General features: G+C 39.4%; 2 protein-coding genes and 1 long non-coding RNA gene across 3 annotated transcripts in view; 1 reads left to right on the top strand and 2 right to left on the bottom strand.

The window, feature by feature from the left end:
• Positions 1-16,773, bottom strand: part of LOC120559226 — a 339,258-nt gene that overhangs the window by 34,606 nt on the left and 287,879 nt on the right. The window contains exons 14-15 of the mRNA XM_039800789.1: positions 13,019-13,375; positions 12,539-12,766 (exon numbers count right to left, since the gene is read on the bottom strand). Coding sequence (XP_039656723.1) covers positions 12,539-12,766; positions 13,019-13,375 — 585 coding nt within the window. The remainder of the gene's footprint in view (positions 1-12,538; positions 12,767-13,018; positions 13,376-16,773) is intronic.
• LOC120559237 overlaps positions 1-16,773 on the top strand; it is a 353,225-nt gene that overhangs the window by 262,265 nt on the left and 74,187 nt on the right. The window lies entirely within an intron of this gene.
• On the bottom strand, positions 3,744-4,025 carry LOC120559556. Its single transcript, XR_005639314.1, has 2 exons — positions 3,954-4,025; positions 3,744-3,877 (listed from the first exon to the last, which is right to left on the bottom strand). It is a non-coding gene; the product is annotated as an uncharacterized LOC120559556 (long non-coding RNA).

The following is a 16,773-nucleotide window of genomic DNA, read 5'->3' as shown; positions in this document are numbered from 1 at the left end:
GCTTTGGCAGCTAAAATGTGACATACACCTCAGACCCTCAAAAATGTGCAAAGTTGCACTACTTTGGACTGTCTTTGACTTTGAATAAACAAACGACAATTCCCAAATTTAAGGACGAATCAGAATCCCACACATGCAAGGCACAACCACACAACAAGTGCAGACAGAGTGTGATGCCACTTATAGGCAGGCAATGTTCTTATAAAGCGAGACGTATCTGTTTATATGTGTGTCCGTGTTTGGGGGGAAGGTAACCTGCACATCAGCAGACACCACATGCAGAATGCTTTAGAACAGCGGGGGGGGGCGCTTTTCCTGCTATTGTATTAAATTGCTGTGAGCTGACAGAACATAACGTGGCCTAATCTTGGAGATTATTCCTTCACATAGCGGTGCAACGCGAGAAAATCTCAGAGTTGAACCAGGCAGCTACATCAGATTTCATCAGACTCACCCTGGGTCAGGTTAATTAAGTCGCCAAAATAACTCCGCAAATCAAATCCCCTACTTCCCCTTTAACCATCAAGCTACTAAACCTGTATGGAAATGAACACCTCTGCTGAAATGTTCAATTTGTTAACGATCCAACACAAAACAACACCCTATCTCTCTCTCTCTCTCTCTCTCTCTCTCTCTCTCTCTCTCTCTCTCTCTCTCTCTCCCTCCTCGCACACACACACACGGTCCGGTTCTGGTGGTTGATTAACGTAGATATGTGCTGATTAGCGCTCATAACGGGCCGGGTGGGTAGCGCACTGCCATGTCTCCATGACGCTAATGTCTGATTACTGTCTGATATTTTGTGATTACATTCTGAATCTGCAGCGTTCTCTGTCAGGTAAATACAGTAGTACAATGTCTTCCTCTGATGTAGACGTAGCCTACACTGTAAGTCAGTAGTAGGGTATACAGTGGAGTTGCATATTAAGTGGTTTGGGGTCCTTCTGTAAGTCATTTTGTACAATTTGGTTTTGATGAATTCTACAAGCAGCAATACCACAGGCCAAGCAATTGCCCGTTCCAATCGGGCACTGCACTAGTTAATATCAAAAAGTTACGCACTAAAGCTCACATTTTTTGTGATCTTGTTTTTCCTGTTCTTTTCAATTCTTGTCTCATCAAAGCAAACTGGTGAGTCAGCTTTATTTCAGGAAGCAGTTGTTGTTTTAGGTTGTGCATTACCACCAGAGTAAAAGGTTATTACATGGTGATTGGTTATACAGATGGACAAATAATGAGCAAGTGAGAAATAAGTCACATTTGTGTTCATTGCTGATTAATTAAAAATCTTTATTCTGAAAAAGAAACAGTTTGCTTGAAGCTGAAATCCCAAACTGTTTGCACACCGCCGCCCTCTGCAGCAGTGAGAGGGGAACTGACATGATGTTCAAACTACACAGTTGCTGTGCAAGCTGCAGGTTTATTTGAGTCAGCCACTGAAATACATAGAACATGTTTCAACTAGCAAAGAGTGACAGAGCTGGGCTTATGTTTTTTTTTCATTCAACCTTTATTTATCCTCGTGAGATCATTGAGGGGCGACCCTCATTATCAATGTCATCGAGTCAGATTACAAAGACAAATACAGAACAACAACACAGAAAGTACAATCATAAGAAATATAGAAAGACAATAAAACATTCAGAATTGGAAAAATATTTGATTAATACATTAGGATAATAGGGATGCAAAAGAAAATGCAATTATGTAAAGCTGTTACAAGTAGAAGTTTGCAGGTTCAGAAAAAGATTTCTATATTGTCCAAGAATTTTTAAGTGTTGAAATATAGGCTACTAGATAATATATACGTACATGCTGTGAAATATTTGGACTTTTCTGGTTTTCTCATGTCATGTGAAAGGGTGAATAATATTTCTTGAAAAATGTATTACATCAAATAACATTTTGCATTGCAAGTTAAATCCTGAACTTATGTAATGTACCTGCAATGGTACCAATAAAGCTGCATTCCACTCAAATCATCTGCTACCTGCTGCTGTTTCTGAAATCTGAAAATGCAAAATTTGGAGTTGAGGTTGATGTATCAACTTCAATGTTGTCCTTTTTGTTACCATCCATGTTTGATTGAATCTTAAGAAAACCAAATACGTTTTGGTGAATTATTCCTCAGAAATTATTTTGAGTTTTTTCCCCTCCATGCATCAGACTCAAAGCTGTCTGACCTTCACACCAGGTCTTCCTGCTCCTCTGGGTCTTCTGTTCTGCAGTCTCTGAGATGTTCTCATACTCAGGACAAGAGTCTAAGGCCTCTTTCACACTGCTCGTGCATGGAGCGTTTCTTTTGTTGTGTGGCGTTTCCTATGTCTTTACACACCAGAAACGTGTCTGATGCGGCGCTGCTGCTGCTAGCTAGTGATGGTCAAATGAAGCTACGCAAACCACTGTCTTTATTTTCTGAGCTCACTAGATGGCGCTCTCTGTTCAACAGTGTGTTAAAAACACACTGAATTGCCATTCCTTTAATCTTTTTCTGTGAACAGAGAGCGCCATCTAGTGAGCTCAGAAAATGAAGACAGTGGTTTGCGATGCTTCATTTGACCATCACCACTGCTAGCCTTGTCTGTACACGTGTATGTTTCCCATTGATAAAATGAAATACCATGTTAAACATAAATATATACTGATTTGATTACAGCAAAGACAACGGCAAAATAGGCTACAGAATATTTCGTTCTGTATTGACAGGTGCAATGTTTGAAAATTGATAATTATTTATTATTTTTTTAATTACTTTTATATCTGCATTTATGTCAAAACCTAGAGACTTTCAAACATCAAAAGTAATGTATTTGTGTCAAAATGACATAAACAATCTTTTGGTATTCTATTTTGCCTGGAAACATTTCCAACATGCTTGCATGCACGCCTGAGACGTGTGTGTCACGCAGGAAGTTTGAAAGCTCTGACCTGTTAACATGGGACCCGAAATAAAAACGGACACGCCACGCAGCTGACACGCTCACGCCACGCAGCCAGTGTGAAAGAGGCCTAACTGATGGGGAGAGACGACAAAATTAGAGACAAAAGCCTCATGAACGGAATCTGGATACAGTTAGATTTCACATTAAAATGTATTAAAGGTAAAGACACATCAGTGGTTTATATGAAGATTGAACGAAGATGTAACTAAATTCCAAGGATATAGACTACTACTTTACAAATTAAGATTTTTGCACACAAAACACATGTAGTTTAAAAAATACAATGTCTTATTATAAGTAACTACCTAACAATATACAGGCCTTCAAGTCCAGCTGAAATAAATAGCTGACTAAACACTCTGTTGATCAACAGAACTGTTTGGATCGTTTCCAGTTTCTAAAATGTGAGGATTTTTCTGCATTGAGTAGAAAACTTGTGATAAAGAAATATATACAGAGAAATGTACATGAAAAGATGATTTGCTAACACTGGCAGTAAATTATTGCATTTTTAAGCAAATTGTATATTAGTATTTTTATAAATTTAATAATTATAATTTTAATAATAATAAGTTTACCAGCAGTTACTGATGACACTAGATAAATGACCCAACACTGCATGTCATAATAATGCATAAAATACAGTATATCAACTTAATCCTAATACTCATAAATGTGTGTTTAACCTGCTTGAACACTGTCTAAAGCAGCGAGGCAGGGTGCACGTTTGTGTGTGGGGGGGAGCCGAGAGGGCAGGGGGAGGGGTTAGACGGAGCACCGAGGAGATGCTTCCTTCAAATCTTGCTAGTTTTTCAACATTACCAACCCTGCCCTTTAAAGAGACCACAGATCTGTGTTGTGTTCAAAGTCTTGGGTGTTTGTTGACTGTGCTGTACAGTTCAGATAAATCCTCCACAGCCTTTTGATTTCCTGATCTGTGAATGAAAAAAAAAAAACATATTTAGAGAATGAAAATATAAAAACAAAACAAACATTTTCTGATGGACTCACTCTGTAGTAGCACTGGAACTCTTAAAGTTGACAGCACTGTACTTCACATCCTCGTCCTCCTCTTCCTCCTTGCTTGTGTGGTTGGCGGAGCTAGCCTGATGTTGGAGTAGAGAGCATCTTCCTGGTTGTTAGAGAAGCTAACGCTGGCATAGCAAAGGTCTTCGTGTGGCTCTGCTGGAGTTCTCTGGACTGGAGCTGAAGGGCTGTCATACACTGAACCCTGAAGGTAACATAGACAAGAGTCCTCAGCTACATGGGTAAGTGTTTAAAGGTCGTTTTTTAGGTTCATACTTGTATTTACATGCTTTAATTCTAAAAAGACACCTTATTTTCCTCATGCTGTCTGTCTGAATATACCTGTATTAACCTCTGTCTGAAACGCTCCATTTTAGCGCCTGTCTCTTTAAGCCCCTCCTGAAAAAGCCTTGTCTGCTCTGTCTCGTCAGTGTTTCCGGGTCTTCTGCATCTGCACTCTGTGTTTGTCATTGTTGCAGCCAGAAAATGAATGTAACGGCACTGTAGCGCACTTTCTACCTACAGTATATATGGTATAGCTGTGACATCAGAACCATGCTGGAGTCCTAACGGCTCGTTTAAATGCGTTTCTGGACTGTGTGTGTTTCTCTGTGGATTGAGCATTTTGATGCATTTACAGTATTTATATAGCTCCTCGATCTGCTTTATAATAAAAAAACACATGATTAAATATGGGACTTTTAAGTATGATTTTTATTGGCCTGTAAAACAAAATCCTCTGTAACGACCTTAAACACGACACTGGTGGACTCAAATGCACGACTCAGAACCAAGGTTATAATCGTTAACCAAAACGAACGAAATAACAAAAACTAGGAGGGAAAAGTCGTTAACTGAAATAAAAATAGGTATTACAAAAAAATTATAACTAAACTAAAACTGTAATGTCTGTTTGCTAAATTAAATAAAATAAATGTCTTTCACAGAGCAAATAACGTCATATATTTCAGAGTTGACATTTCCGACCATAGACCTGTTTTATTCAGTCTATGGCGTAGACAAGGGGCGTTTCTCAATACCAAGAATGCAAAGTACGGACTTGTGTTCTTGGGGAGAACGTTCTTGCTGGTTGTTCTTGGAAGAATTAACTCGCAAGTTCACAAGCACAGAAAACTCTGTTAACAGTTTGAGACGATGCGTTCTTCCTGTTATTGCTCAACACTCCCAGCACAGAGGCTACCTGCAAGGCTCCAAAATACCAGCTAGCAACAAAAACCACAACAATATAACCAATAAAACTAATTGAGCTTTAATTTTATTGTTTATGGTTTAGCTCAAACAACCCCTTACTTATTCAAAAGAGTGGAACATGATCCCTACTATTATTAGCATATAAGTTTAAGTCAGTTTAAATTAAACAAATAAATAGGCATATGCACTGGTGTGTCCTATGTGTTCCTATTAGTGTTATGTGGAATTATCATTTCTATATTATTGTAGTGCATTGTATATGCCTAGGGAGATGGAAATTAGAAATTCAAATTATAAAGGTTGGTGTCTCCCCTTTAGTCTACATAACATGTCATAGCATGTTACCACTTTATGTACAACTGTTCATTTATCATAAAGACTGAAACTCAACTTCTAATAAATCAGAAAACAAATACACCAAAAATATGAACTAAATACAAAATATAATGTAGGCTATAGCCTATGGCATAATTTAAACAAGTCTCCCGAAAAGAAACGGGTATATCTCATAGATTAATAATATACAGTCTATCTATGGTATATCTCTCCTCTGCCTGCTGCGCTGTGTGTGTGTGTGTGTGTGTGTGTGGGGGGGGGGGGGGGGGGGGGGGGGGGGGGGGGTGTGTGTGTGTGTGTGTGTGTGTGTGTGTGCTTGTTGAGTTTAACTCCGAAAAGACAGTTAACCACATGTGTTGTGATATTTAAACAAACGATCCGAAACGGCGAAATAAAAGCCTCTTATTTACGGGACCGGTCTAAAAGACCTCCGTCTTACAGCGGGATCTCCGAGTGTGACTGCCCGAGCGCCGAGCAAGCGGCCCCGGCAGGCGCAAGCTGGCGGCCGCGTCATTTTATGGAGCTCCGAAAACTTTGGAGCAAATTGTCAATTCGGCAAAGATTTTCGCAAGACTGCCTATATTCGAAATATAAACCGTTCATTTCTCGCCTAAAATGTTCTCAGAAGTGAATTTAGTGATGAATAAGATGGCGAAAATTGTTGAATTGAAAATCGTTTTTGGGCTGTCTATGTACTGGAAATCCAACCATCATTGAATGCCGAAATGAATGTTGGGATACAGGTGCTGTGAAGTTCATACAAGTAAAGCCGGTCTATGGAAAGCCATTCCACTCCCTATCCAGCCCCATTGTACCGGATTTTGGTTGCAGTTCCACCAGAGTTCCACTGGGGGTGATCGCGGTCCAGTACAAAATGAATGGGACTCTATGGAGCTAGACGGCTAAATTTGTCTATTTCGCCTGATTGTCGTTGAGAAACCTCAGATTTGATTGTAGTTTTTGCAAGTTCAACATGGGTTATAGGTCGAAAGTTGAATGAACGAGTACTTATGTCCTTTTGATTTCTTACAGGGTGACTCGTTGTTGCCCATAACACGCTAGCATTCTGCTAATGAATGCTGATTGGTCAGTGAAGGAGTGATTACGATCGGAGATCCAGCTTGACGGCATCCGAAGCAGAGCCTGAATGTCAGAGTGAATATTTCGGTGTGGTCTTTAAAACATCAGCAAACCTCTTTCTAGCACGTGTATTAACAGGGAGAGTCTAACCTGTCAGCTGTGTTGTCGATGCCTCGAGAGAACAAAGGAAGCGACTCAGAGCTTGCTGTAAAGCAGTATCTCTGGCCGTATATGTGTATGACGTCATTGACATTTTAAAAGGCTTTGTAGAACAAAAAAGTGACTTTAAAAAAATCTAACACACAGCAGTGTGTATTTTTTTAGCCTCCCCTTTCGAATGCAACATTCAAATTACCAGACAAAAAATTATATCCTGAGAAAAGTGGGTTTTGAGGGCTATAGCTCCATAGAGTCCCATTCATTCTGCACTGGCCTGTGAGCGCCCCCTATATGGAACTCTGGTGGAACTGCAACCAGTTCAGAACCCGGAAGTAACGAGGGAGTGGCACTTCTTGATATATTAGAAGTTCTTTGATACAAGTTACCAACCGATGTATCCTCGGTAAATGGGCGTGTCAAGAATACATCCGGGAATTTTAACTGTTCTTGGCGAAATGCGAACTTGTGTATTGGGACAGTACTTTGGCAACACGAGATGACGTTTCACGGGGACACAAGCACACAAGTCAATAGAAGAAGACATATTGGGAAACGCCCAAGGACTATTTCTACATGAGGGAGGGGAGAACAGGTGAAATCAATCAGGGGCGGGGTAGACAATCACAACGGCGGGAAACTCACACAAAGGGGGAAGTCAGGGTTCAACATTTATTTCATGTTTTCTGTTTGGGATCAAGTCTCGTTTTCAAAGCCAAAAAGTGAACCACAGGTTTAAGGTCACTTCTGTTTTTGTCGGTGTAATGCCTACTGATCACCAGCAGAGGGAAATATAATTCAAGGATTGCCTAAATCCTCTTTATTTACAAACCCTATCATGTCTGTGTAGATGGAGAGGTTTATATTATTTTATACAGTGTCCCTGTCTCAGCACCTTATAATTTAGCAGAGGACATGAAGCATTATTCAAATGTTTCCAGGTGAGAGAGGACTCTGACTGAACTCTTCTTCTGACCTGAGCTTGGTTGTCTGGTCTCTCTCCAGGCTCGCTGGTTCGTTTCCAGGACCTCTTTCTTCTGGAAAGGAGAATGAATGAACAACCAAATTAATCATCAAAATACAATTCTAAACGACTAAATTAATTTAGGATGCATTACTAATGTAATCACAGTAAAACTGAACTTCTCACCTAATAAATAGGAAGGCACAGAGGAATATGATAGCCAGGAAAATAGCAGTGATGGATCCAGCAGCTACTGATTTCATTGAACCTGGGAAACAGTGATGAAACCAGACGATTCATTATGGAATTACAAGTTGTTTGGGTCCTTTAGCAACTGATAATTAGACATAAGATCATAGATCCTCAGACAGATGCATTCCACATCATGACTCATGTGTACTGTAGTTTTGCTTGTGGTTTTTGCTTAATGTCCTATAATGTAAAAATGATCTTTCAAAATGTGTTTTTGTGGAAGTATGATTACCTGCTACAACAATCAGATGTAAGGTGGAGTTCTGACGTCCTCTTCTGTTCTGGGCTTCACAGTAATAATTCCCACTGTGTTCAGCTCTGAAGTCAGTGATGGTGAAGATCTGTCCTGATGCTTTTGGTGAGTCTTCATTCTCCTTGTACCAGGTGTAGTTAGCTGCTGGGTTAGCATCACTGCTACAGGTCAGATTCACTGAACTGCCCTCCACTATCTCAGCAGAGGGACTCACTGACACAGAGGGAAGCTTTGGACCATCTGGAGGAGATGTGTTAACAGAGATTACTGAAGAAAGTAGTTATGATCAGTACAAATCCTTTCCTGTAAAGACTGGACAGATTTAACTTTTAAACATTAATTTTGAATAAACTGTTTCACTCACATTTCACATCAATAGAGATGGATCTAGATGTCCTCCCCAGCTCATTCTCAGCTGTACAGTAATACTGTCCAGAGTCAGAGGACTGGATGGAGCTGAAGACAAGAGGTGTATTTTCACTGAGAGGTTGAAGTTCTGGATTTCCATTCTTCTTGTACCAGGTGTAGTTAGCTGCTGGATAAGCATTACTTTGACAGGTCAGAGTCACTGAACTGCCCTCCTCGATTTCACCAGAGGGACTCACTGACACAGAGGGAAGATTTGGAGCATCTGGAGGAGAAAACATAGGTAGGCAATAAGTGGTCATTAGTTCTAACAGATGTTGAACAAGTGACAGAATATAACAGCCCCCTGCAATTTGTACAGCTCTGTAAGGCTTTTTAAAAATGTCATGAAAATAGATGAATCACTTTTTAAGCTATATTCATTAGGACCAAAGTGGTGGACTGAGCAGCTGATATTGCTGTTTCTACATTCTATACACTGTGTTATTTTGAAGGTTTGACACTTGGTTTGAGACACAGCGGAGTAAACAGAGATGTGATTTTATATAATTTCTTTTCTCCTTTTCCTCAACCAGACTGGAGTTGCTGCAACATGTTTGTGTCTGTTGTGTGTGGGGAGGGGGTAACAAGCAATGAGTATCTTACATATGAATGTGCTAAAAAATGAAATATCCTAAAAATATGTTTGAAACTGACTGCCTAGCTTTTAAAAATCTGGAAGAAATATGTATCGGCATAACTTAACTAAAATGAAACTGTTTACCGTTATTTAAATAAAGTGGTTTCACTCACATTTCACTTTAATAGAAATGAGTTTGGATGTGTTAGGCCCCAGGCTGTTCCTAGCTCTACATGTATATTGTCCAGAGTGAGAGGACTGAATGGACGTGAGGACCAGCTGTTGTTCTTCAATGGGAGGTCTGAGCTTTACATTGCTCTTCAGCCAGGTATAAGTAGCTGCTGGGTTAGCATCACTGCTACAGGTCAGAGTCACTGAACTGCCCTCCACTATCTCAGCAGAGGGACTCACTGACACAGAGGGAAGCTTTGGACCATCTGTGGGACACAAGGTGTAAAGATTTTTTTGATTGCTAAACGACAGTGGGCCCAACTGAAGCCACGTGTGCAAAACTCTAACTCCAGTCTGTACAGCAGCAGTTCATGTGGACCAATCTCTAGTTCGTTTTTCATTGCTTGAACACAGTTTTCAAAACTCTACACACTTATCTCATGGCTTTAACCACAATGTGCACAACACTCTGGATTTACAGCACTTTGTTCAAATGCTAACACACTGCTGTCAACACTGTTAACCACACATTCAAAACAGAATAGATTTCAGTCTGGTGCCTATCAAACACTGCTGATCGCTATTTTAGCTGAAAGCCTAAGCAGGTGTCTTGTTTTAGACTAGTTAGTGAACATATACGGTATTTATATAGAGAAAGCTCAGAAAGCCTTTTTTTGTATACAAACACCAAATAAGAAGGAAACAATTCTACACTGTACCGTTTGAGAGAAACAGGTAAAAGAGCAGAGATACCATTATGTCCAGGTAAGATGTCTGAGACATCCAATGTGATGAGGAAAACTTGCTGCATGATGCTGGAGAGAGGCAGGATTAGTCACACTATTCTTTGTTACTGTTATGTACCTTTTAGTTTTTTTTTCCATTACTGTAATTCCATAAATTACTAGAGACAAAATACTATATTGAAGCAAACTGCTGATTTTCATTCCTTCTTGTTTACCTTACGTAACATTGGTATATTATAAAATATATAGCTTTTCTTTAAAGAAACTATTGAGTAGTGTGAAGTCACTCAAATTGTTCAAACTGTAAAGATGAGAAAGTTTGTAATTTCTGTCTTGGTGTTTGATGCTAGTGTGTGTTTACTCTCAGTGTGTTCTGAGTGCCAGTGTGTGTTATCTCAGTGAGGATTGTTCTGAGTGTTTGGCTGCACTGAGCCTGTTCTGAGACGTGTGTTAAGAGTTGTGTTGCTTGGAATGAGTTTTGCAGCTGATGTGAACTGTTTAGTTCAGGTGACTGTTGGTGGCGCAGACTGGAGTTTGAGTTTTACCCAAACTTCAGGGCTTCAGTTGTGCCCACTGTAAAAGAAAAAAACATATTCCATCATGGAAAATCATTTGTATCATGAACAATGTAGAGCAGATGAATGAGTACATACTGACATTTGGTTGCTACTGTGTGTTATATTTAGATCACTAAAGGCAGATTACTGTTAACCATACAGAGAAGCAACACCTCACACCGTCTGTTAACTAACAGAATGATGTGGCAAAGTTTGGATCCTATTTGTGAACTCTTAATAGACAGACAGATTAACTGTTACATGACTGAATCCTTCAGATGAATCACTAACATCTCCAGTTATACAGGTAATAAAAACTGCACTACTACTGTACAATGATACACACCAATTAAATTCTCTGGTAAAAGGGTGTGGGGAGATGTGTGAAAACATTAAAATGATGACAAATCATAGAGTAGTTTTGTTCTGAGAAGTCAAACTGATGCCAACAGTGACTAAAAACGACCTTTTCCTCATCCACTGCTGTTCAGTGACCTACAGCTGTCAATGTGAAGCAGACTGAGCTGAAAAAAAGCAGGAATGATCAGCAAAGTACTCCTACAAATTCAGACAGTCACTAGCTGTATGTTGCTTTTTAAAATAGAGATGTTTTACTCACATTTCACATCAATAGAGATTGATCTAGATGTCCTCCTCCCCAACTTGTTCTCAGCTTCACAGTAATAACGTCCAGAGTCAGAGGACTGGATGGAGCTGAAGACAAGCGGTGTATTTTTATAGAGAGGTTTACCATCCTTGTACCAGGTATAAGTAGCTGCTGGGTTAGCATCACTGCTACAGGTCAGAGTCACTCTCCTGTTCTCTCTGATCTCCCCAGTGGGAGTCAGAGACAGGGGACCAACCTTTGGAGCATCTGGAGGAGACATTAACATGAATAACTTAATAAAGATAAGAATATATAGACCATTGACTATTTTAATTGTTACTTTTGTTTCTTTTAAACTATCCCTATTATTTGTCCTGGCAGCTGTCCAGAGTGCAGATCACTTCCTGGTCATGTATTGTAAATATTTCTGCCATTACTGTTGTGGGTGAGGAGTGAACCTTGAGTTTTATTTTGGAAAAAGGCTCTTATTAATATTTTCATTGGGCTGTCCCCATGAATTAGAAAAATACAACAAACTACCTCCTAATATTTCTTTCTACTCACAGCTGTTGCATCATTAACTACACACATGTTATATTTACAAGACTGAACATAAATATTCAGTCTTGTTTGTGGTCAGATGCTGTTTTAGTTTGTTGTTACAGTTTGCAAATGTTACCGGCCAGTTTCAGATTATTTTATCAAGTCCCTGTGGTTATAGTAGCAGTCAAGTTGTGCATTCTGTTGAGTCAGTATCTGTTCTCTGTGAGATGACAATAAATGTGAATATAATCAAATGGTTTTCAGATTTATCCTTACTAACATAAATACTGTCTGAGTAAATCTTCAGAAACTCCATTTTAAAGTTTTAAATCAAACTTACAAGCTGACAGTATGGATTCTGTTTCAGTCCAAAACTGTTCAATTAACTGCAGTTTAGAGCTTTTGGCCATGACATCATCAATCATCAAGTAATGGAGCATCTCAATAACAGAATTATTAAACATAAAATGAAGAAACAGCATATTTTAAAGTTCAAATCGTCCTGAAATAATAATAGGAAATAATTTTGAAATGTAACATCAGAACATAAAGTATATCTGAATATTTCTACTACTGGAGTGATTTTTGTTTCTATGAATAATCCTGCTGCACCTCCATTAAGAATCAGAAGACTCCAGTGAGATTACGTCTGAAATTGTCATTGTATTGTAATGTCAGTGTGTTTGTGTCCTGACACAGTAAACTCACACACTGAAGGAGAGGGGAACTTCTCATGTCCTTTCAACCCACAGGAGAAGACGTCTGTGGGATTAAACCAGGTTGTATAAGTAGATGTCTCCACCGAGGTAATGTGTTCTCTGTTCTTGAACCAGACGTAGGAGAGACCACCAGCTGGACTGCAGCTGCTGTGACACTTCAGCTCTGCCTCGGTAGAAGACTGCTGGACTGTTACTCTGATCACCTGCACCTGCAGAGCTGGACATGGGAACAAAAATCAATATTTCATCACAGGTTCTAAAAAGATATTAAAAAAAGTAGATACATGTCACCACAAGTTACAATTCCTAGAAGTAGCAGCGAGCAATTAGTAACTGTATTTATTTATTAACTGTAATTTTTGTTAAGATTAATTTAACAAACTGATTGATTGTTATCAACATGTTCAGTTTTTTAAATGTACTGTGTTGGTGTATTTGGAAGTATTTAGCATATTAATGAAAATATTACCTGTGACAGACAAAGTGACTCCAGGTGAACCGATATATCTTCCACCTTCTTGGTTTGTTATGAACCTGAACTTGTACACAGCTGAGTCTCTCTCTCTCAGGTCTGAGATTCTCAGAGTGCAGTCCTTGTTATTAGAACTGTACTGCACATGACCTGAATATTCTGAGTCTGTTGTCAGATCTACAGGTTCATTATTATTCATTTTAGTAAACCATAATGTTCTCTGAACTCTAGTATAACTGCCTTTCCACCAGGATGGGTATGTGTAGCTGCAGTGTATTTCCACTGTTGATCCTTTAACAGCACAGATCGGAGTAGAGGTGTAAGTCACTCCCCAGCCATCCTGACCCTGTATCACTGTAACACAGAGAACATCAGGAAGCCCAATCAGACTCAGAACTACATCAGGAGACAGACTTACATGTAGTGAAGGCTCTTCAGTGTGTGAAGCTACATTTCCCAAAACTACTTCTGCTCTCACACTTACCACTCACATCCCAAGTCAGTGTGAGACAAAGATAATCTGATAGTACCAACTTGTTTTGGGGTTTTGGGGACGTGGACAAACTTTACTAAACTCAGACTGCTTTACTAGAACTGAGCTTAACACTGTATCACACAGGTTTTTCTTATATTTGTACTTCTTTGTTGGGGACTTTCTAACGTCTGTTTTTAATAATGTGTATATGAATAAAGTATTAATGTTATTTTTTTGTTCATGCTTAAGTGAACAGAGGAATGGAGAAATATGCATATCATTCAGTTTTACATGAGAATTTATAATGCTAAGGAACAGTCGCAGCTGAACACATGATCTCTGCTCTGCAGTTAATCTCTAGGTGCACTGAGGCAGGACATCATACAGAGGGTGCAGTGAAGGAACAGCAATGTATTGAACATGTGAACAAAATAAAAAGGCAGAAGATTAATATTAGAAGGGTGAAGTGTAATAAAAGAATCTGCTTTGCTCGGTTCCATTTCTGTCTGTGGTCACTCAACTCAACTGTGAATGGAAACTGTAGAGAAATGCAGAACACTGGAATTCTGAAATGTAACATCAGAACATAAAGTATATCTGAATATTTCTACTATTGGAGTGATTTTTGTTTCTATGAATAATCCTGCTGCACCTACATTAAGAATCAGAAGACTCCAGTGAGATTACGTCTGAAATTGTCATTGTATTGTAATGTCAGTGTGTTTGTGTCCGTACACAGTAAACTCACACACTGAAGGAGAGGGAACTTCTCATGTCCTTTCAACCCACAGGAGACGTACGTGGGATAAAACCAGGTTGTATAAGTAGATGTCTCCACCGAGGTAATGTGTTCTCTGTTCTTGAACCAGACGTAGGAGAGACCACCAGCTGGACTGCAGCTGCTGGTGACACTTCCGCTCTTCTCCGATAGAAGACTGCTGGACTGTTCTGATCACCTGCACCTGCAGAGCTGGACATGAGAACAATAAGCTATATGTTATCCCAGGTTCTAAAAAAAGTACATACAGTACAGGCCAAAAGTTTGGACACACCTTGTACACATTCAAATGCGTTTCCTTTTATTTTCATGACTATTTACATTGTAGATTCTCACTGAAGGCATCAAAACTGTGAATGAACACATATGGAATTATATACTTAACAAAAAGTGTGAAATAACTGAAAACGTCTTATATTTTAGATTCTTCAAAGTACGCCACTGCTTTTTATTAATACTTTTTATTAAGGGAAAAAATTCCACTAATTAATCCTGACAAAGCACACCTGTGAAGTGAAAACCATTTCAGGTGACTACCTCATGAAGCTCATTGAGAGAACACCAAGGGTTTGCAGAGTTATCAAAAAGCAAAGGGTGGCTACTTTGAAGAATCTAAAATATAAGACATGTTTTCAGTTATTTCACACTTTTTGTTACGTACATAATTCCATATGTGTATTTTTTTTTTTCATATGTGCTATCAATCGAAAGTAATAGTCATAAAAAAAGAAACACATTGAATGAGAAGGTGTGTCAAACGTTAGGCCTGTGCTGTACACAGCTCAGCACAACAGTTAAAAATCCTAGAAGTAGTAATGAGCAAAGTATTTATTTAATATTATTTATTATTTAATATTATTTATATATATTATTATTTAAGTAATAATATGTTTTAAATGTACTGTGTTGGTGTATTTCCATCAGTTTGTGTTGATCAGTACCTGTGACAGTCAGAGTTGTTCCAGGTAAACTCCTCCATTCAAATCTTGGTGTTATGAACTTGAAGTGATACTCAGCTGTCTCTCTCTCTCAGGTCAGAGATTCTCAGAGTAGAGCGTCCTCTCTCTGTTTCTACATGAACACGACCTGTATACTGGGAGTCTGTACTAAGGTCTTCAGGCTGGGAAGGATTCTGCCCTCCATGATTACGCTCACGACTGAACCAGAATGTTGATTTGTCAGGATAATTGTAGCTGTTGTACAAGCAAGAAATGTCCACTGAAGAGCCTTCGGAGGCACAGATGCTTCTGTCAGTTTATCGTCACTCTGTTGCAGGATTCACCTTGGACACCTGAAAGATAAAACCATTTTGACCATTTGTAAACCAAAGTCTGTGAGGAATCACAATAGGAATTTCCAGATTAAAACTACACTACATGAAGTTATAAGGCTCCACTAAATGGTGTTGTGTTGGAAGAATGTTGAGTAAACTCACACACTGAAGGAGAGGGAAATCCTTATATCCTTGAAGAGCACAGGAATAGCTGTCTGAATTATACATCGGGTATAAATAATAAGATGTTTTTGCCTGAATTTCCTGTCCATTCTTGTACCAGACATAGGAAGGATTATTAGGTAGACGACAACTGCTCCGACACTCCAGCCAGTTAGAATGTGATATCACCTGGAGACCTGGATGTGTGAAGAAGGAACATGAATGTTATGTTAGACAAAACCTCAACATACAACAACTGTTTTATTAAACTGTCAACTAACAACTGCAAATAAACACACAACACATTTATATTATTGTTTTCTAGATCTTGAACATTTGGAAATAATTAACATATGAATAGAAATGTTACCTGCTGTGACAGACAAAGTGACTCCAGGTGAACCGGTATATCTTCCACCTTCTTGGTTTGTTGGGGACACGAACTTGTACACAGCTGCAGTCTCTCTCTCACAGGTCTGAGATTCTCAGAGTGCAGTCCTTGTTATTAGAACTGTACTGCACGACCTGAATATTCTGAGACTGTTATCGAGATCTACAGGTTCATTATTATTCTTTTTAGTAAACCATAATGTTTTCTCAACTCTAGTATAACTGCCTTTCCTCAAGTATGGGTATGTGTAGCTGCAGCGTATGTTCACTGTTGATCCTTCAACAGCACAGATCTGAGTAGAGGGTAAGTCACTCCCCAGCCATCCTGACCCTGTATCACTGTAACACAGAGAACATCAGGAAGCCCAGTCAGACTCAGAACTACATCAGGAGACTTTTGTAGTGAAGGTGCTTCAGTGTGTGATTTCAAAACAACTACTTCGCTGCTCGCACGCCGTCCCACTTTAAGACAGTCTGAGATAATCTTTTAGTGAGTCTGCCGAGTTTGGCGGAGGTCAGTCGGTGTGTTCCGTGCCATCGTTCCGCCCGGAGGGGCTGTCGGACTTCATTTTAGCCCGATTTGTGGTAGTTGGAGGCGGCGCAGTCCGACTCAATGACCAATCTGATTGGTGGGGTGCTAACCCGGAAACGGGGACCGGAATAAGCGTGACTAG

The sequence above is a fragment of the Perca fluviatilis genome, chromosome 1, assembly GCF_010015445.1.
Source record: "Perca fluviatilis chromosome 1, GENO_Pfluv_1.0, whole genome shotgun sequence".
In the NCBI taxonomy this organism is placed as follows: Eukaryota; Metazoa; Chordata; class Actinopteri; order Perciformes; family Percidae; genus Perca; species Perca fluviatilis.
The sequence above is the reverse complement of the archived record's forward strand: the minus strand, read 5'-3'. Positions and strand labels throughout refer to the sequence as shown.